The sequence below is a fragment of the Epargyreus clarus genome, unplaced genomic scaffold, assembly GCF_041222505.1.
Source record: "Epargyreus clarus isolate Ecla_fem2 unplaced genomic scaffold, WU_Ecla_fem_2.2 ptg000033l, whole genome shotgun sequence".
Lineage (NCBI taxonomy): Eukaryota > Metazoa > Arthropoda > Insecta > Lepidoptera > Hesperiidae > Epargyreus > Epargyreus clarus.
In genome coordinates this window covers 1,057,820-1,080,366 of record NW_027332238.1, presented here as the reverse complement: position 1 = coordinate 1,080,366, position 22,547 = coordinate 1,057,820, and the positions used below count along the sequence as shown (strand labels likewise).

Below are 22,547 nucleotides of genomic sequence, written 5' to 3'. Positions count from 1 at the left end.
ATATTATTTAATAAATAAATATTAATAATAAATTAATAATGTGTGGATAACTGGAATTGGCTTATGCTGTTGTTATCCCTAAGAAATAAATAACTAAAAAAACAAATCACCTGGTCCCAAGTAGCACTGCACCAGATCCAATAACCGCTTCTTCAGCTGTTGCTCGGACACCAGCTCTGTAGTGCTGGGGTTGCATCTCAGCGCTAGCGTGAGAGCGACATTCTCAGCTGTACTGAGTTTTAGCGATTTTATCAGACGCTCGATCTGACGGGTCGATGGTTTTGATGCCTGAAAAATTTAAACCAATGTTTTTCTTTATTTACCTAACGATAAAGTAGACGGAATGTAAAGTACCTGATGGAAAGTAGTCAACCTCGTCTGTAAACATTTGCAACACCAGAGGAGTCGCCAATGCATTGGCTTTGAAGGAGAGCTCTTTTGATATTGATGTTGTGATATTAATTAATGATAATGACACATTTTAAAAGATTTCTAATATGACGTAAAAATTATGTTATTTGTATACCTAAAAGGATCGAATAAAGCGCACTTTATTTAACCATTTTTATTATATTTTTATATCTATAAGAGCTATATTCACAAATTAAGAGATTTGATTTGATTTTTTTAATTTTCCAAAAGGAACTCATCGAAACCCGACTAGGGAAATGGATTTTTTTAAAAGAAGTAATGATGTTTTAGTTAAATACCAATCATAATCAGCCTCATGATTCCTTTCAGCATTTTTGCTGTTCCTTATAGTTTCGGTTTTGGCCCTGAGGGCATATTTGAGGGACCCTGTATACATACGAGAATACTGTAAGACCTAATTTGACGACCCGCGCGGCGGAGCGGTCACCATACCAGTCTGATGCGCAAAAGATCCCGGGTTCGATCCCGGGCCAGACAGATATCTAAATGATGAATTTAGATTTCTGTTTCTGGGTCTGGATGTTTGTGTATTTGTCTATGTGTGTGTCCATGGTACCCACGACACAGGGAATCCTAGTGTGGGGCTGTGAGTATAGAAAGCGTTTTAATTATGAATGTAATATTCATGGCGAATAGATGATATAGGCAGAAATAGATTTCCTTGCAGTTATACTTTTTTTTGCATTTGAGAAAAATTACAAGATTGAATTTCTAATAAGCTGACAATCTGAAATCGACATGTGAAGTCATCAATACGCACGGTGGACTATGGCCTAATCCTTCTCATTCTATTAAATGTGGTATTCTATTAAAGATGGTAGAACCCTCTGTGGTTCGACTCCTGCGGCACCACTGCCCCACCTATTTCTGTTATAACAGCAGTGTTAAGCTGCTTATCCCAAGACATACTTATCCGAGGTGTTCCAGCTTAGTCCTCAGGGGTAGCGAATCTGTGGCCAACCTGAAGTAGGAATCTAATCTTATCCGCCATTGATTACAGATAACCACGGGCGGCACTTACCATCAGGTGGACTGCTTGTCTGCTACTCCTATATTATAAGACAAAGACGTCGTATATTATTTTATATATAAAATTCTCGTGTCACATGTTAGTTACCGTACTCCTCCGAAACAGCTTTTTTTCAGATTTTCACCAAATTTTATATGTATATTCAGTAGGTCTGAGAATCGGCTACTATCTATTTTTCATACCCCTTAGAGATAAGGGTTGTTCGCATTTTTTTATTTATATGGCAACACAACATTTGCCGGGTCAGCTAGTAAAAAAAATGGTTCCAATACCTTACTCCTCACCCCGGGTTCAACAATCTGACACAACGCTGTGGCCTTCGCCGGATGGTTCAACAGCGAGACCAGGTGTTCGGCTAGGAACGACACATGCACCGACACCGAAGCTGGACGCTCCTCATCACACCTGGCCTGACCCACGAGGGACCTCAGCAGCTGCCTCTCCGCTTCCAAACCGTACAGGGAGACCAGCTAAGGATGGATAAAAATAAAATTTTGTAATAGATTTTGTGGTTTGACTGCGGTGTTATCATAACTTCACGTGTTATAACAGCAGTGTTAAGCGCTGCTGTGGAGTTTGGTAGAATTTGTGCTGCGACTCCAAGGTACCACCGTCACACCTATTTCTATTATAACAATGTAGCGCCGCTGTGTTCTGGTTTGAAGGGTGTAAGGGAGACATACTTTTCTACCGAAGAGTTCCACAGGTAACGGCACTTTTGTGGCCAACCTCAGGAATATTTAATTCTAGGGTGGATTACAGGTGACCATTCCAGTACCAAGTACGAGTCGAACTTTTACATGGAGGCTTCCGTACCACCATTCATTATTTTTTACTTATTTTTATTAATTATATGACATAACTAGGGATGCGCCAAATATTCGTTTGGTATTTGGTATTCGGGATCTTTTTTGTTATTTGTATTCGGCCGAATTATTCGGTTTTAAGGCCGAATATGTTCGGTTCGAGTATTTCTATTTTCTTGTATACACGACATGGTACAGGACTAAAACACAAAATCTCTTATATAAGATTTATGTTATATTATAAGTCAAACTCAAAGCTTATAAAATAAAGCAATTCAAATCAACATTCATTTTGAAACCTCAAGTCAACACATTTATTACTTAATCTATAGTTGGTATAGTCAACATTTATTTCAAACTTCATATTAGTATTCATTTTTAAAACTCAAATCAACATTTTAAAGTGTGAACGAACACATAACTAGCAAATTGACAATAAAGAAATGGTAAACCGAATAATTCAGCCGAATATTCGGTTTAACCTTTACTGAGCCGATTATTCGGTTACGGTTATTTGGTGAAACCACTATTCGGCGCATCTCTAGACACAACAATGACGTTGGGGTGATGATGAATGATACGTAACCAATGTATAATAAAATTAAAATAACAATATTAAAATATGGTCCTTATTTGTATTTATTATTATACCAGTTATAGTAAACAGATTGGAAAAATTTCAACCGAATAATCAATTTCAATATATTTTAATAAATTAATTGTAATAATGATATTATTCGTAAGAATATAATGTTAATATGCACACCTTATAAAGGTAGAATAAGAGACGATATAATTTATAAATTAAGATCATTTTATGTACCTTATCCTTATGCAAATAAAGAAATTAAAATTTTAAAACAGTCTTCCTAGCACGGTTTAATAGTTAGATCGCCAGAATAGATAGATGCGACAAAAATCTGGTTTATTGTATGGAGACCCCCTTTAATATTTGACTTTATTTTACTTTTAGTATTTGTTGATATAGCAACCATCATTATACATATTTTTTAAAAATTTCAAGTGTCTATCTATTACAGTTCCAGAGATATAGCCCTGTGACAGACGGACAGACAGCTAAGTCTTAGTAATAGGGTTCCGTTTTTACCCTTTGGGTGCAGAACCCTACAAACATCTCACTCCTCACCTCATTTCCGCTTCAGACAATAATATTAACAAAACAAGTTGTGGTAGACAAAATCACATTTTTCTTTACAATATTTTGATATGCACAGCCATAGATTAGTAAAGATACTTCGCCGTCTTGAAATTGAATGAAGCCACAAACGGCTTATTAGCAAGTTCTTTTTTTGAATTCTTCACAAATAAAAACATTTTTAGAGAAAATTTACGAATAAACAACTAATACTGCGTAATTTACATGATAAAAAAAATAATTATTTCAAATATTTTAGGGACATTTTAGCACGGAGACGTGGCAAAACTTTTTTACGCAACTATTTCAATTCTCAATACTGGGTACATTTTCTTGTTAGGAGTGAGTAATCTTTACTAATCTATGTGCACAGCCCGTCACAGCGCGGCTGTGTTATCGTAGATTACATTTGTACACATTATATTGACACACTCTTTTGTTTGTTTTTTGCAAACATCTGATTTCTTTTTTTATTTTTCAATTTACAACAGTCCAAAAAACTACGAATCGGCAGTACTCTATAACAAAAATCGCTAAATAACCTTCGCAATTCACCTTGCAAAGCGAACACGAATTTCCGCAATTTGTGCAAATATATAAATATATATCTTACCTGTAAAAGGTTCTGTGTGGTCTGCTTGTAGTTCTCCTTGTTCAGTTTGGCCACGAGACGATTGATTTGCGATAAGCTAAACGTCAGAGGGTCCAGGTTCATAGTTTATTAACACAAAAAATTGACAAACACTAACACAGATTTTTAGTCTATTTTTCCAAAAATCGTCTTTGTTTCAACAGTTAACGCACAAAATAACGGGTAAATACCCAACATCACCGATATTTCACATCGAACTTACGATAAATAGAAACCCATCGATATAATAGTCCAAATAAAGAAAATACGTCTTAGAATAGTCACTATCGTTCATTTTGTTATTGACCTCCGCATTCGATGAAATAACGTCCATAAAAACATCGTTGCGGATCAAAATCAACAACAAACACGCTGTTAATCTCACTTAAACCACTTAGCATTGAATATTACAGTTTATAAACACAAAACAAGTGATTTTAAGCAAAATACCATTCGTACGACACGTCTAAAATAAAGAGAGACATCTTAAATTTATTGTCATGTCATGTCACAGTATCTTGTCATAATGGTTTGTTATGACTTTTACAAAGTAATTGAAATAGGCAAAAGTAATTTTGTTCTTATGCCAACATACTTATTTTATGATTTTTATTATAGATTAATTTAATGATAAAATATAGTGTAAATTATACGTACTTAAATGAATCATTATGACGATTATCATTTTACATAATTAACTGATGATCGTAGAAGATATTAAGCCATCAGTACACTACTGTGAATCATAGATGTCATCAACCTAATGCCGAATTAATTCTTATCTCATAATGAGGTATTTTCACATTAATCCCATGTATTTATATTTTGGCAGCGTTTTGTATGCCAGAATGATCAACGGAGATACTCTTGGTTTATTTATCTGATATTTTTCGTATCAGTCGCCAGTAAAGCCAACTGTACGTAATGAAGCCTTGAAATAGTTTTGTAATTAATGTATATCATACAACAATCCTCATTAAATTTGTTTAATCATATAAATATAATACCAGGTATAGTCCGCGCCAAACTGCTAGTCCGCTCTGCTTGTTGCAAGCAGATATAGTCATACAATTTGCTATGGCGACACGACTCATTTCTTTATTCAGAGCGGACTAGCAGTTTTGCGCGGACTACAAAGCAATACCTAATAATTAAATAATATAACACGTATTTCTTTATTATCTTTTTAATGTGTACAAAAATAAACAAGTGTTATTTATGACAAAATAAATTTAATGCTTACCTAAAATATTATTTTCTTTTTTATGTCATTTTAATCCATGCTAATTATAAACTAATTATTTTTAATTACTTTTCACTAAAAGTAAATTAAAAACAATAGTGAAACATGTTAACTACCAATTAATATTTGATAACATGCTTCGATAATTCAAATTAATATACTTCGCGATCTGTCCTATTCAAAACATGAAGCTTTTTTTGTTTATTATAGGTAAGATAAAAAAAATACTTTTTATTTAATATAGTAGAAGCAGACGAGCACACAGTCCATCTAATGGTATAGTCCGCGCCAAAATACTAGTCCGCTATGAAGTTGTTGCGAGCAGGTGTAGTCATACAATTTGCTATGGCGACGCGATTCATTTCTATATTCAGAGCGGACTAGCAGTTTATACGGACTATAACTGGTTTACTGCCCATGGACATCTGTAATCAACCCCAGATAGGATTAGATATTCCTACCTGAGCATAGCCACAGATGCGCCGCTACCGCTGAGGACTAAGCTGGAACGCCTCGGAAAAGTCTGTCTCCCTTACCACACCCTTCAAACCGGAACACAGCAGCGCCTAACACTGCTGTTATTAGGTAGAAATAGGTGTGGCGGTGGTGCCGGCGGAGTCGAACCACAAAGGGTTCTACCACCTTTAAAAGCACGCAGTGCCTGTATTAGGAGCCTCCGCTCTTCCAAAAACAATATAAACTTATGAAATACAGTATATTAAACTCATTTTCCTAATTTAACATTAATTTTTGACTTTATAAAACACATAAGATGTAGTAATCTACCACAATCCTATGGTAAAAGAACATTTCATCAACGACGTCCATAAAACTTATGATCAGATCAAATCGGCCCAATATCCTTTAGAGAAAAAAAAGTTACAGCGTTTTGTTATCAGCATATAAGACATTTTCCACTACTTAAGCATACTTATATTTTTTATTTTAAACAGTATTACAAAAGTTATAATAGCTCATAGATTAGTAGAGATTACTCACTCCTAACAAGAAAATGTGCCCAGTTTTGAGAATTGAAATAGTTGCGTAAAAAAGTTTTGCCACGTCTCCGTGCTAAAATGTCCCTAAAATATTTGAAATAATTATTTATTTATTACGTAAATTACGCAGTATTAGTTATTTATTTGTAAATTTTCTCTAAAAATGTTTTTATTTGTCAAGAATTCAAAAAAAGAACTTACTAATAAGCCGTTTGTGGCTTCATTCAATTTCAAGGCGGCGAAGTATCTTTACTAATCTATGTTATCAGCATATAAAACATTTTGCACTACTTAAGCATATATTTTTTATTTTAAACAGTATTACAAAATTTATCATAATAGCTTTAGATTTATATGCGTTATAAAAATTTATGTGTCTACAACACATCGATATACTACTATTAGTAGAATATTTATGTGTCTACATGTTACTATTGAATTTACAACAAAAACATTTGGTTTATTCTACCTTTTTATTAAAATTATGTTGTAGTTGCCAATTATGGAAAATTGCACGAAGTTTATTAAGGTTCCGTACAGTTTTTAAGTTATAAACCGAAATGAATTTGAAATCATAGACACCGCCACACCTATTTCTACCTAATAACAGCAGTGTAAGGCGCTGCTGTGTTCCGGTTTGAAGTGTGGTAAAGGAGACAGACTTTTCCGAGGCGTTCCAGCTTAGTCCTCAGGGGTAGCGGCGCATCTGTGGCTATTCTCAGGTAGGAATATCTAATCCTATCTGGGGTTGATTACAGATGTCCGTACGGCAGTAGCTTACCATCAGGTGGACTGCATGCTCGTCTGCTACTCCTATATTATAAAACAAAAAAAATATTTTGTTCAATTTCAGGAGCCTATCTCACAGGCAGCAACGCTTACGTTCTTCTCCAAGTTCGTAAGGGCGACAACCAGTCTAATGTGGACGCATTAATCCACAAAGTGGTACCAGACAACTATGATATAGATACAGCAAGAAAACAATTCGACAGCAAGGCCTACCGTGCCAAGAAGTACAAGGATGATAAACTCGAAAGTATTGTGATAGCGATCGACAGCGGCGCGTCACCGGATGATTCTTATCAGAAGTCGGCACTGGTTGATAGGATTTTCAGAAGGGTGTCCAATTTGTTTCATGTTGGAGCTATGAACGCGCTACCGAAGTACAGGGCTAAGTTGGAGCAGTACCATATTAGTAAGTCTGCCAAAGGGTTTTATAATATAGCAGTAGCAGACACAGTGAAGATCGTAGGAGGCTCGGGGCGGAAATTTCAATGAGGCATCGTATAAGAAGTTGATCTAAATTTACAAGTTTTTACAAATGTCTATAAGGACTTGTAGATATTTTAGAGGTACCCTAGGAACAGAAGCCCCCGCCCCGCCCCGACGACCCGCGTGGCGGAGCGGCCACCATACCGGTCTGACGCGCAAAGGGTCCCGGGTACGAACCCCGGCCAGACAGATATCTAAACGATGAATTTAGATTTCTGGGTCTGGGTGTTTGTGTATTTGTCTGTGTGTGTGTCCATGGCACCCTTTCTTTATTTCTTATGTCCATGGCACCCATAGTGTGGGGCTGTGAGTGTAGAAAGCGTTTAAAAAAAAAGAAGCTTAGCGTGGACCACACCCTGACCACCTATGAGCAGACGAGCATGCAGTCCACTTGATAGTAAGTGGCTACTGCCGCCCATGGACAACTGTAATCGACCTCAAATAAAATTCCTACCTGAGGTCAGTCACAGCGTTGCCTAAGGACTAAGCTGGAATGTCTCGGAAAAGTATATCACCCTTACCACACCTCAAACCAGAACACAGCAGCGCCTAACACTGCTGTTATAACAGAAATAGGTGTGACGGTGCGGCGAAGTCGAACAACAGAGAGTTCTACCTTTAAAAACATAATAAAATGATTCCAGAACCAGAAATAGTCCACTTCAAAAGTGGAAAACCCTCAGTAATGTTTGAAATCAACACAAAGGCGATGATGAACTCTGTAAAGGACTTCCTGGCGTCGAAGGATGTGAAGAAATATGCAGATAAGTTCGCAAATAAAGCAGCAGTGATCTACCGTACAGTCAAGGAAGAGTTATTGAACGATTAACTCAAATATTATGTGTTTCCTGTTATTACTTGAATATTGTCGTTCATGTATCACTTGTGGCATTTCCAAATAACTAATAAATACTTAACAATGAATACGTGTTTTGTTTTAAAGTTGTTGATCAAAACTGCTGATCCTTACTTATATTATAAATCCGAAAGTAACTCTGTCTGTCTGTCTGTCTGGTTGTCTCTTCTTCACGCCTAAACCACTGAACCGATTTTAATGAAATTTTGTACAAAGATAGTCTGAGACCCGAGAAAGGACATAGGATAGTTTTTATCCCGGAAATCCCACGGGAACTAGGGATGGCGATCTAAAATCGATTAATCGGAGAATCGGTCATTTGGAACCAAAACATCGATTATTTTAATCGATATTAGTCAGGATTGAATTGTAAACTATGTATTTGATCAAGTGATGATCTCTAGCAAAGTTAAAGGTACGAATTTTCAGTTTTATGTATGTTAGTGTGTTATATTATTTTTTTTTAAACGCGGGCGAAGCCGCGGGCAAAAACTAGTTGTTCTCATAAATTTTCTGTGTGACGAATAGTTATTCAAGATCGCCTGGGACAATAGTTGGGATTTAGCTTAACAATAATATTCTTAATTCAATAATATTACTTCATCATCAACAACCCATTACTGTCCCACTGCTGGGCACGGGTCTCTTCTCATAATGAGAAGGATTAGGCCATAGTCCACCGCGCTGGCCAAGTGCGTATTGGTGGACTTCACATACCTTTGAGATTTTATTTTTTATAAATCTCTCAGGTATGCAGGTTTCCTCACGATGGTTTCCTTCACCGTTTAGCAAGTGATAATTAATTTCTAATACGCACATAACTTTGAAAAATCAGAGGTGTGCCCGGGATTTGAGAGAATAGGAATAATATTACTTTACATCCAAAAAATAAAATCTCGTCCTTTGGTTGAGTAATTTTTCAATGGAGTAATACCAGAGATGGAAATTTGGCAATTTTTTTTATAATATAGGAGTAGCAGACGAGCATACAGTTCACCTGATGGTAAGTGGCTACTGCCGGCCATGGACATCTGTAATCAACCCCAGATAGGATTAGATATTTCTACGTGAGGTTGGCCACAGATGCGCCGCTACCCCTGAGTACTAAGCTGGAACGCCTCGCAAAAGTCTGTCTCCCTTACCACACCCTTTAAACCGGAACACCGCAGCGCCTAACACTGCTGTTATTAGGTAGAAAGAGACCTTTTTTTTTTCTTTTCGAGGGGGAAACCTTCAAAAGGTACCCGACGACGTGGGAGCGACGTCGGGTTATGTGAGATTTTTACCGCACTAAAACCCCCCGGTGGCCGACCTCGGCGCTTGTTGGAGAACTCCGGGATCTCCAACGGAACACAACCGGAGTCCTCCAAGCGCGATGCCCGAATCGGGCTCTGCCCTAGGGGAGCGTTCGCTCCTCCCACAACATCTGGTGACTATGACGGTATGCGACCACACATACCGCCGTCCTTCCCGGGGTAGCATACTGGACGGTTCGAGCTCCCACTCTTGCCGCCCGCAACCCCGGAAGCCCCCTTTTAGTCGCCTCCTACGACAGGCAGGGGATACCGTAGCCCTATTCTAGTCCCGGAACTACAGGGACAAGGTAGAAAGAGACCTATGAAGAAATAGTCAAATGTCGGTCTTTGATAGGCAAAACATTGGATAGATTGATTATTAATAATGGGCATTAGTTCTCAAGAGCAACAATACATTGATTGACCTCAGATAGGCCTGCAAAGTGGAATCGAGGGTTGTATGTAAGCGCAGCGCAGCAGCGCTTACCGCTGCTGTGTTCTGGTTTAGTTTTGTGACACAAACGATTCTTTTTTCTCATCCCTATGATTAACTCAAAATATACATCTGATGGTACATTGCTACCGCCGCCCGTGAACATATATAATCAATCCCAGATAACATTAGATTCATGTCTGAAGTTAAAACAGATGCTATCTGTGAGGACTAAGCTGGAATGCCTCGGATAAGTATGTCTCTTACCACACTTCAAACCAGAACGCAGCAGCGCTACACTGCTGTTATAACAGACATAGGTGTGGCGGTGCCGCCGGAGTGGAACCACAGAGTTCTACCTTAAATTAAAGTTATTAACACTATTTCTATTAAGCGATAATAAAATTCAGATACTTAATTCAATTATACGGAACGTAACTTGTTTCAGATATGTAAAACAATTGAAATAATAACTAACACAAATAAACATAAATAATGTTGATATCATTTTATATAAAAACCGACGAATTCTTGGAACTGCACAGTCTAATTCAACTAATTGACTAAGTTACTTACTTATAGTTAACTAAAAAAAACTATTCAACATGTCTAACAAATTCCTGGTTGTATTGGTAAGTTTATTTTATTTATTATTTTTTTATGCTAAGTATATATAAATTGTTATAATTTTTTCGGTTGAATCCTTTGCCTAATAACAGCAGTGTTAAGCGCTGTTGTGTTCTGGTTTGAAGGGTGTGGTAAGGAGACATATTTTTCCGAGGTATTCCAGCTTAGTCTTCAGGTGTAGCGGTATCTGTGGCCGATCCCAGATAGGAAAGTACTATTGTCTGGGGTTGATTACAGATGTCCATGCGGCAGTAGCCATACCATCAGGTGGATTGCATGCTCGTCTGCTACTCCTGTATTATAAAAAATATCGTTTAGAAGATTCGAAGTAATAAAGAAATTTACAAACATATTTTTACAAGATATACGCGAAAAGCCTAACCCTTCTTAAGCAGTTGGGTAAAATTTTCTAGTCTAGACTAAGTAAGACTAAGTATAAATAAAGCAGTGATAGCTTAGTAAAGCAGTAATAGCCTAATGGTTAAGAAACTTGGCCTCTTGATCGAGGGGTCTGAGGTTCCATTCCCAGGCTGATTTTTCAAAGTTATGTGCGTATTAGAATTTAATTATCACTTGTTTTAACGGTGAAGGAAAACATCGTGAGGAAACCTGCACACCTGAAAAATCTTAAAAAAAACTTTTCAATGGTATGTGAAGTCTACCAATACGCACTTGGCCAGCGCGGTGGACTATGGCCTAATCCTTTTCATTCTGAGAGGAGACCCGTGCCCAGCAGTGGGACAGTAATGGGTTTATGATGATGATGATATAATTCGTTCATTTAATTTACAGGTACTCCTCGGCTTCGTTGGCCTATCCATGCAACAGCTGGGCTTAGGTAATTAATTATCTTTTTTATTATTATAATTATAATGCTTACCTTAGATGAGGAAAACACACACATCTAAATACTATTATATTCCACGTAAAACTGCTAGTCCGCTCTGAATATAGAAATGAATCGCGTCGCCATAGCAAATTGTATGACTACAACAACTCGCTGCTCGCAACAACTACAGAGCGGACTAGCAGTTTGGCGCGGACTATTGTACTATACAGGATGAATTAAAGTTGGCATGGGCGGCGAATTCCGGTACCATGGATTTGCGAATTCTGAGGAGTTACGAGGCGGATTTTGATAAAAATTAAAACTTCATCATTATAGTCGTCACAATTTAATAGGCCCATTTTGACACATGCTTGCACTCCGAACTGGTGACAAAGATTTTTTTAAAACGAATAATTTGTTATAACATTAAAGGTGGTAGAACCCTCGTTGGTTCGACTCCGGCGGCACCACACCTATTTCTGTTAAAACAGCAGTGTTAAGCGCTGCTGTGCTCTAGTTTGAAGGGATAAGGGAGGATTTCCGAGGTGTTCCAGCTTAGTCCTCAGGGGTAGCGGCGCATCTGTGGCCGACGTAGGTGAGACTCTGGTCTTGTCTGGGGTTTATTTTAGATGTTCATGGGCGGCAGAAGCTCCTTAATATTAGGTGGACTGCATACTCGTCTGCTACTTCTATATCTTATATATAAAATTCTCCTGTCACAATGTTAGTTACCGTAATCCTCCGAAACGGCTTTATCGATTTTCACCAAATTTTATAAGCATATTCAGTAAGTCTGAGAATCGGCTACTATCTATTTTTCATACCCCTAAGTGATAAGGGTTTTTCACCTTTAACATTTTTTTATTTATATGGCAACACTACGTTTGCCGGGTCAGCTAGTATTGGTCCAAGATCCCGATATAAGAAGACCTTCACCGAGCTAGTTAAGGGATGAAAAGTATTTTAAATCGAATTTAATATGTCGATATTGCGAATATTCTGCACTGAAATTTTTTAGTCAACCCATTTGCAATATACTTTTTGACATATTGTCATACTAGTTTTTGCCCGCGGCTTCGCTCGCGTTTAAAAGAAAATAATATGACATACTAACATACATAAAACTGAAAATTCGTATCTTCATTGGAATGACAGTGGCGCCATCTGGCGAAAATTGGTCGTACCAACTCTGAAACCTTCGTGAGCTCATGGACAACAACTTTGCTAAAGATCATCACTTGATGAAATGCATAGTTACCGATTCAAACCTTACTAATATCGATTAAAATAATCGACTTTTTGGTTCAAAATCCATCCCTAGTTCCCGTGAGATTTCCGGGATAAAAACTATCCTAAGTATGTCCTTTCTCGGGTCCGAGAGTATCTTTGTACAAAATTTCATTAAAATCGGTTCAGTGGTTTAGGCGTGAAGAAGAGACAACCAGACAGACAGACAGAGTTACTTTCGGATTTATAATATTAGTAAGGATAAGGAAGTAAGGATTAGTAAGGATAGTAAGGATTGACATATGACAAATATTTTATCCATTAACCAGCTCGTCGTCTTATATCGGGATCTTCTACTATATGTAATTATGAATAAGTATAAAAAAATGCTTTTATTAAGTAATTGTTTAAATTATTTTCAGGTGTTAGCGTGACTCTTCCACGTAAGTACTATAACTTCAACATCTTCGTCAATGCATCGTCATCAACCCATCACTGTCCCACTGCTGGGCACGGGTCTTCTCTCAGAATGAGAAGGATTAGGCCATAGTCCACCGCGCTGGACAAGTGCGTATTGGTAGACTTCACATACCTTTTTTTAGTTTTTTTTTTTATATAAATCTCTCTAGTATGTAGGTATCCAAAAGATGTTTTCCTTCACCGTTTAGGCAAGTGATAATTAATTTCACGCAGTCTCATACCGTCGTAATCACCAGATGTTGTGGGAGGAGCGAACGCTCCCCCAGCGCACAGCCCGATCCGGGCATCGCGCTTGGAGGACTCCGGTTTTGTTCCGTTGGAGATCCCGGAGTTCTCCAACAAGCGCCGAGGACGGCCACCGGGGGGGTTTTAGTGCGGTAAAAATCCCACATAACCCGGCGTCGCTCCCACGTCGTCGGGTACCTTTTGAAGGTTTCCCCCTCGAAAAGAAAAAAAAAGGCTACCACTGCTTTTCTGGATGAAGTTAATATAATTTATTAGTAATTATTAAGTATTTTAAAACCTGTTTCATATATTATTTTTGTACTTATTATCAGGTTAATATTATAAATAATTGAATTTAAATTGTTTAAAAAAATATTAATATCCCATAAAAAATGTTTTAATATAAGTAGTAAAATTTATTTTATTTGTTGTTGTTGCGTCGTTTCATGCGACTAAGTATTGTGACGACTATTTCTTTTAATTCCGAGTAATATTATTGTAATAAATCATAAAGTTACACGTTCGCATTGTCGCCATAAATATAAAAAATAATGAACATTTGATGGTACGGAAGCCTCCATGTGCCAGTTCCACTCGTATAGTCCGTGTAAAACTGCTAGTCCGCTCTGAGTATAGCAAAGAATCGCGTCGCCATAGCGAATTGTATGACTACACCTGCTCGCAACAACTTCAGAGCGGACTAGCAGTTTGGCGCGGATTATACTTGACCAATTATTAATTTTTATGTTCTTTTTCACAGTAAACACGACAGCTTCACTCGGTATGTATTTTTGTTACATTTTTTTTAACCAATTCTTAATCTGTTATTTGTGTTTAAGTTTTGCATGATGAAGGGAAGGATAGTGAAGGATTTTTTACCACGCTTTTATAAGCTTGGGTTGTATGTATGTATGTACGTAACGGAATCTTTGAACTCGATTTTTAATCACTCTGAATGGTCCTATTAATTTAAATTTTTGAACAATTATCAAGTACCGATGACAATACACGATTTTAATTACTTTATCCCATTCTCCACATTAGGATCGTCAGGAATACATAGTTTAAAAACTAAAAGCACGCTAAAATCCCACAAGGAAAATCTTTAATCCTGTAAAGATTTTCCTTGTGGGATTTTAGCGTGGTTTTTAGTTTTTAACACGTTCCCAGCGGCACAGATTTTTCTGTACTTTCCATTACTGCGTTACGAGTTGTTTTAAACCTCGTCCTATACCCGACATTGTGGCGGCACGAGGCGTATTAAATCCCACCGCCCGAAGGAGACTAAAATCCTTTTTTTGGCGCCAAATAAGATAAAATGGACGGCTTTTGTCTTGATTATTATTAACAATGAGTTGATTAACCTAGATCTGCCACCGCCCTTGGTCAAATTAGTTAGTTTAGATTCTATGGGTAAAATAAAATGTGGGGTCTAATGCACCTCGGCCCGCACTGAAAAATGGCAGGTTTCGATATAATTTAGTGATGGGAAAATAAATATCGATTTTATTTTATTGTTTTTATTTATCAACGTTATGGACAGAATGAATACAAAAAGGGGAAAAGTTATGGATGTTTTTCATTGAAACATTTCAGACAATAAGGTTTTTTGCAAACAGTGCATTCCGTGAGACTTTTTTTTTGGTTTTTTTGTCTGCCTCACGACATGTCAAGAATGTGCGGAGTTTTTCGTAGCATCCGACACATCTCTTCTTCTTTGGACCCTTATCGAGATGATGTGCTTTCTTTGCAGTGGATTCTGAAAAGTAGGAGCGAGTAGATTAGGGTAAAGATTAATCGGAATACTCGGTAACGATTTTGCCTACGTTTCCTATATCAATAATGTAGCTACTTAACTTTTGTTTGAACCATAACAGGAAACGTAATTATCTATAATGTAATTTCTTACTATACGGATATACGCCTAGCCTGCCAAGTCTCACTGCTGGCCTTTCACCTAGACAGAGTATATTTGTGACTTACCTGTTTTTGAAATATCTTCCTGTATTCTGATTTTGGCTCAGATTTTTCAACCGGTTTTTCTTCATCTTCCTCCATGATCAACTTTTTTCGGCAACGTTTCGACATGATAATTTTCAACACAAAGACAGCCTCGACTGCGTTGCACAACACTAACCACGTGAAGCTAGCGTGGGGTGCGGTACGAGGTGCGTGGGGAAACGAGGCGTTCGCAACCTCGTTCCGCACTGTGTTAGCATTATTATTTGTTCAGTGCGGCACGAGGTCTAACAAACCCGACATTAGGTTGGTGTACCATAGAACTAGGAATCAGTAGCACATCACAAACATATAGTTATCACTCTCCTACACTGAACCAGACGGAAGTTATGCCTCTCGCACCACAGAGAAGTTAAAGTTTTTTCTTACCGCTATAACGACCAGACATGGACGAGGTGTTTTAAGCCGCGTTCCGCAGCGAACGTGTTAAACTATGTATAATTATTTTAATATTATGCTGAGACGGCGAGGCGGATTTTGATAAAAAATAAAACTTCATCATTAGTTTCCTTAATTTATTTTCCCTAGACGGAAATTTTAAGTTCATTTTAAATTAAAAATGCACCCTGTATTGTTCCACCATTGGATGGACTGTAAATAATAAATAAATAAATAAACGCTTTCTACACTCACAGCCCCACACTAGGATTCCCTGTATCGTGGGTGCTATGGACACGCACAGAGACAAATACACAAACACCCAGACCCAGGAACAGAAATCTAAATTCATCATTTAGAAATCTGTCTGGTCGGGGATCGAACCCGGGACCCTCTGCGCGTTAGACCGGCATGGTGACCGCTCCGCCACGCGGGTCGTCAAAAGACTATAAATAAAGACAAATAAAAAATGTAAATCCATAGAGCTTGGGCTCATAAAAATAGTTTTACAAGTCTGATAGATAGAGCTAGGAAACGTATTTTTTTCTCTGAGAGGTCAAACCCTAACCTATATTCTCCCCAAGTTTGTGGTACTTAGGGGACACCCTGTATATGTAATTATATAATTAGTACAAAGAATTTTGCTTTTATTAATTACTTAAAGTATTTTTCAGGTGTTAACGTGACACTTCCAAATACGAGTAAGTACTACAAGTTTCTTCAACATACATCATCGACCCATCATCATCAACCATCACTGTCCCACTGCTGGGCACGCGTCTCCTCTCAGAATGAGAAGGATTAGGCCATAGTCCACCGCGCTGGACAAGTGCGTATTGGTAGACTTCACATTTTCTGAGGTTTTTTTTAAGATGTCTTCGGTATACTGATTCCTCGCGATATCCTTCTACTTAGGTTGTTAAAACTATATTAAAAGTGTAAAATATTAACGATTATATTCATTAGGGTGGCGCAAAAAACCATCAATACATATTTCAACTAGAGAGACTAACAGTCTCAAGAGGCTAACTTTGCATGATAAGAGCAGCCATTCCAGTGACGAAAATACGAATTTTTAATGTGTTATAATGTTAAAAAATATATTCTAAGTACAATTTACATTATATTTTTACATTTCATTGATAAATAACATAAGATCTAATCTTTGTGGTCGTTATTTTATTAATTAGCGTGAAAACTAAAAAGTATTTACTTACATATAGTCTGATTCATAATTAGGTGTCCAAAATGTAAACGAAGGTGTTGACCTATCAAGAAAATACGTTTCAAATGGTAGTTTCTTACTTTTTGACAACATTAAATTAATACAACAATAATAAAATAATAATCTAAATAATTAAGATCAATTCACATTTTCTAATATTTATATTACCTCAATTTCGTTCCATATAGTAATAATAATAAAAAACAAGGTTTATGGTAGAAAATTAAAATGTGATAATGGTAACACAATCGGAACCCAAAACATTTCTTGTGTCGTCATTTTTAAGTTTCGTAGCTGATATTATTCATTTTCGTGATTGTAATCGAACTCAAATGAATTATTGTTATCATAGCCCGTTTGTTAAATTGTGAATAATTGTAAAGTTTTCGTATTTTGTTGAGTTTGTTAAAGTTTTTGTTTCTTGTTAATTTTGACAGTGACATTTGTTTGTTTACATTTTGGACACCTAATTATGAATCAGACTATAGGGAATTTAAAAAGTTGCTGTTGTTCCGAAAAGTTTTTGGGACTATCTTTTGTTGCTAGTTTTTAATTTTTATGTTTTTTTTTCACAGCAAACCTGACAGCTCCACTCAGTATGTATATTTGTTACGTTTATCTTTTTAGTACATTTTTATTTTTAATATGTTATAGTCCGCGTAAAACTGCTAATCCGCTCTGAATATAGAAATGGATCGCGTCGCCATAGCAAATTGTATGACTACACCTGCTCGCAACAACTTCAGCGGACTAGCAGATTGGCGCGGACTATACTTGTGTGATTGTGTGTAGTTTGAACATGACGAAGGGAAGGATAGGGAAGGATTTTTTTTAATATATGTATAAAAGCTTATGAAAACTTCACGACGGGTAATCTTTATATATATATTTCTTATGTGCGTGTGTATGTCACTGAACTCCTCCTAAACGACTAGACTGATTTTGATGAATTTTGTTGTGTGTGTTTAACGGGACTTGAGAATGGTTCAGATTCACAATTTAGTCTGTGGGAAAAGGTTTTTTTAAATAATTTTTAATTCGTAAGTAGTTATAGAATCGGAAACTATGCATTTGATCAAGTGATGATCTTTAGCAAAGTTGTTGTCCAAGAGCCCACGAGGGTTTGGGAGTTGGTAAGACCAATTTTCGACAGATGGCACCACTGCCATTCCAATGCAGGTTTTATGTATGTCATATTATTACTTTAAAATGCGGGCGAAGCCGCGGGCACCACTAGTAAATTATATTTTTCTGGTCCGCGCCAAACTATTCGACTATTCGACGCGACTCTTTTCTATATTCAGAACGGACTAGCAGTTTGGCGCGGACTATACCTCATTAGTCGTGTCATATGACAGCTGTCAATGTAAATTATGACACTATAAACTGACACCCGCACCATTCTACAACCACAGAATATTTTTTTATTATTCTGTGCGTTGGAGCAATAATATAATGAGTTTGCATTTTTTATATTTTCAGCTAATCTCATTAATCAGATCCTTACTATCGTTAACCGTGTTTTGCGTAAGTATAACTTCATTCTACATATTTTCTAAAATAAATTTATGAAATAGTTAAATCTTTATATATATTTCATATGTGCGTGTGTATGTCACTGAACTCCTCCTAAACGACTGGACTGATTTTGATGAAATTTGTTGTGTGTGTTCAAGGGGACTTGAGAATGGTTTAGATTCACAATTTAGTCCGTGGGAAAAGGATTTTTTTAAATTAATTTTTAATTCGTAAGTAGTTGTTGATATTGGAATGTTTCACATTGGATTCGACAGACTTCGCTACCATCGCAGTTTCAAATATTATATCTATTTTTCAAACCCGTAAGTGATAAGGGTTGTTCATCCAGCTAGTAATTGTATAAATTTTTGTGATTCGACTCCGATGGCATCACTTCCACCCCTAGCGGATAAGGGTGGAGGGAGAAGGGATTTTCCGCCCACGACCCCTGATCCTGGAGGGTCCCCAAACTCAGTCGCTAAAAAAAGTCCTCAAGGGTAGCGGCGTACCTGCTTCCGACCTGTGAGGACTCGAATCTTATCTGGGGTTGATTACAGATGCTCATCTATAATCAACCCCATATATTTATATTATATATATCTAATATGATGGATATGTAGATCTATTCTTTGCTTAGAATTGGTGGCGTAAGCTCTAAATTTTATGTGGCAAAATTTAGGACAAAATCAATTTTAAGGTAAGCAAAATACATTTTGCGGGGCCCTCTGCCACAATACAATCTATTCAGACGCACTAAGGTCGTCGGGGGCCCCAGGCGGAAAACCTAGGCCCCTAGTCTAAAAAAATGTTTTGATTTTACAAAATTACAAATGTCACATAGACTATCGCAGAAAACGTATTTCAGTGATGGGTTCATTCCGGCGACGTTTTTTTTTCGTTGACCACTAGAGGCGCGAGGCCCCTGGGTCGCGAGGCTGTGGGGCACGTCATCCACGCCTTACCGCCACTGCGTGAATAGATTAAAATTTATTATTTTACTCATTTAAAATTAAGTTTTAAAAAATGGTTGTAATTTTCAGGTCTGAACAGTACGAGCCTTCTTAATGGTTAGTATAACCATATATGTGTTTTCTTCGTAACTATTTTTTTTTATAATTTCGGAGTAGCAAACGAGCATGCAATCCACCTGATGGTAAGTGGCTACTGCCGCCCATGGACAGCATGACTTCCCGCCAAAAGTCAAGCATCTCCCTCCCCTCGCTCATCTAGGGATGGCGATTCTATCCGAAAAAGATCGATTCTCGAGTCGATTCGGATCGAAGTGCGAAAAATCGCCAAAAATCTTCCAAAAACCGATCTTTTCAATCAAAAAAGGGCGAAGATAGCGAAAAAAGGGTCATCAGGACCAAACAAGCCCTGAAATACATACGCGTCAGCAATAAGTCTCTATAACACATTCAACCGGCTTCGAAAGATCGACTTTCGATTTTCTGGGATGAAAGATCGATTCACTGAATCGATCCATTACTGGAGATCGATTAAAATAATCGTCTTTTGGCCCAAAAGATCGATTCTTCGATTAATCGATCTCAGATCGCCATCCCTGCGCCTATCTGTCATTAACTTCAGGTATTGTATGTGTAAAAAATAATTGCAAGCTATTTTTAATCCCTGGTCATACGGGGACGACGTTAAACTTTTTTTTATTGTTTTTAACTTTTCTGAAGTGAAACCTATAGCGGCGTTGTGCACTTTTTGCGATGAGTAAAAATGTTAAACTCATAGGACACGTGCCCTGATCGAAAATTCGTAAGACGGCTAAGCAAACTGCAAAAGTCAGGTCATCCGGTGTCAGCATAGAAAAAATACATCAACCCATTGATACATTTCAGTCAGTCAGTTACATTTGTTATTATAGTTATATTTCATTATTCAGGTTTTTTTTACTTTTTTTTTGATATTTCACTATTTTGTCCTCCGAAATATAGTTCGGAGTCCTGGTCTGTTTTTTTCCTTTTCATATCAGTTATCTCTTTTTCTACATTTTATTGATATTTAAGTTTTACATGACCTTATATTACTTATTTATGTTATTAACTTTCTTTATTATTACTTCACAGTATTCTAAAAATCTATCTCTATTTATCTTATCTTCTAATATGTTGCTAAGTGTATTTCTATTTATTTTTATATTTAGTTCTGTTTCTATATCATTCCTATATCTACAATACACGAGACATTCAGAAATAATGTGCAGAGCACTTTCTTCTACATCAGAGTCACAGACACACGACGGACTCTCCTTGCATTTGAAGCGATGCAAATACGAGGAGAATCCGCCGTGTCCCGTGAACATCTGTACTAATTTGTGGTTCAGCCTTATAGTCCATCGGGGAAGAAAACTTTGGTGGTAGAGCCTTGTGTTGCTTCCTCTTGTTTCCTTCTGTTCCATTCGTCAATCGAGTCCGTACGCATTATTCAGGTTAGGTTAGGTTAGGTTAGTGGAGTGCAACCCGTTGTTTTTTTTATTTAAATCATGTCTTTGTTCCAGGTGGCGTGAGGTAAGATTTACCAAAATAAAACTGAGCAGTATCTGCGAACATTCATCTGTCCGTGGTTCGAGTACCCGGCCTCCTCTGATTTTTCGAAATTATTATGCAATGTTTATTTGACATTTGTACCCGTGGAACTATGACCTGGTGCATACTTAACCATTCCTCCATCGCACCACTCGCCGAAGGACGAAGTTCCATCCATCCGGCTTGAAGGGTGTAAGGGAGACATATTTTTCCGAGGCATTCCAGCTTAGTCTCCAAGGGTAGCGGCGCATCTCTGACCGAGCTCAGGTAGGTCAGGTAGGTAGGTAGGTAGGTCCTATCTGGGGTTGATTACAGATGTCCATGGGCAGTAGTAGCATTTTACCATACTAATACTACATTATAAAATAAGGTGGAATGCCTCAGATAAGAAGGAATGTCTCTCATACAGTCTTCAAACCAGAACATAGCAGCGCTTAACACTGCTGTTATAACAGAAATAGGTGTGGCGGTGGTGCCGTCAGATTATTCTAATTCTTTGTAATAAATAATAAAGTTGCTATATCTGCCTTTTTCAGGGTAGTTCTCACTTTGTAGTAACCGTTGGTTTGAGAGGGGCTGCAGTAACACTGCCAGACGAACTACGCAATGGACGCAATGGAAATATACTTATATAAATATATTAAAATATATTAAGTGGCATTTATGACAGTTTTTTATTGGTACCCAACAAATAACAATTTATCAATATCCAATATCTTACTTATATTAAAACGCTTAGAAGGGATTCAAAAATGCATATATTCTTCCATAACCAGCAATATGGTAGGGGAGCCCAGGAAGCTAAATCTGTAGAAACTCGAGCGTCATTGGGACCTATACGAATGTGTAGATTAGACGTTAGAATAAAGAAAAGGTTATATGATCTTTTTCGATTCAGCGGGGGGTTTTCTTATTCTACGATTTGAAAAAATAATTGTATGAGAATGTATGAAGAATAATGTATTTTCTTAAAAATGAGCCTTTTCCTTTACTTTGTGATGCATCATTACTTCCCAGGTATTCAATCTAATAAGTGACACTATCAGATAGCATAATAATACAGGATGTTCTTTTTTCAAAATGACTTTTTTTCGCTACATCGACGTGTGGTAATTGACAGATTATGATGTTTCCCGTTTTCTAGAATTATTTCCTTTATATGAAAAAGAAAATTGACCACGCTCGAGCATGTCCAGTCATCGATTTTTTTGATTTTCAAACCCCCCGACATAGAAAGCTCATTTATGGTTTAGGACACTCTACAGGGTATAAGGTATCTCCCATATCTTAGTCTGACGGGCTCGAGACACTTCCGAAATCCCCTCTT

At 37.3% G+C, this 22,547-nt stretch overlaps 2 protein-coding genes and 2 long non-coding RNA genes across 4 annotated transcripts in view; 3 read left to right on the top strand and 1 right to left on the bottom strand.

The window, feature by feature from the left end:
• Positions 1 to 4,557, bottom strand: part of LOC140755325 (CCR4-NOT transcription complex subunit 1-like) — a 33,401-nt gene extending 28,844 nt beyond the window's left edge. The window contains exons 1-3 of the mRNA XM_073090518.1: positions 4,038 to 4,557; positions 1,735 to 1,932; positions 111 to 288 (exon numbers count right to left, since the gene is read on the bottom strand). Of these exons, the coding sequence (XP_072946619.1) occupies positions 111 to 288; positions 1,735 to 1,932; positions 4,038 to 4,139 (478 nt within the window). The 5' untranslated portion in view covers positions 4,140 to 4,557. The remainder of the gene's footprint in view (positions 1 to 110; positions 289 to 1,734; positions 1,933 to 4,037) is intronic.
• A 24-nt stretch (positions 4,558 to 4,581) lies between these two features.
• Positions 4,582 to 8,397, top strand: LOC140755324 (uncharacterized). Its single transcript, XM_073090517.1, has 3 exons — positions 4,582 to 4,624; positions 7,150 to 7,491; positions 8,213 to 8,397. Exons 1-3 carry the CDS (start codon positions 4,582 to 4,584, stop codon positions 8,395 to 8,397), a joined length of 570 nt encoding a protein of 189 aa, XP_072946618.1.
• A 3,174-nt stretch (positions 8,398 to 11,571) lies between these two features.
• Positions 11,572 to 17,761, top strand: LOC140755634 (uncharacterized). The gene is made up of 5 exons (XR_012103814.1): positions 11,572 to 11,617; positions 13,258 to 13,278; positions 14,301 to 14,321; positions 16,612 to 16,638; positions 17,738 to 17,761. It is a non-coding gene; the product is annotated as an uncharacterized LOC140755634 (long non-coding RNA).
• Positions 17,762 to 17,823: 62 nt separating this feature from the next.
• On the top strand, positions 17,824 to 21,387 carry LOC140755575 (uncharacterized). The gene is made up of 3 exons (XR_012103805.1): positions 17,824 to 18,689; positions 19,721 to 19,747; positions 21,193 to 21,387. It is a non-coding gene; the product is annotated as an uncharacterized LOC140755575 (long non-coding RNA).
• Positions 21,388 to 22,547: the final 1,160 nt, after the last annotated feature.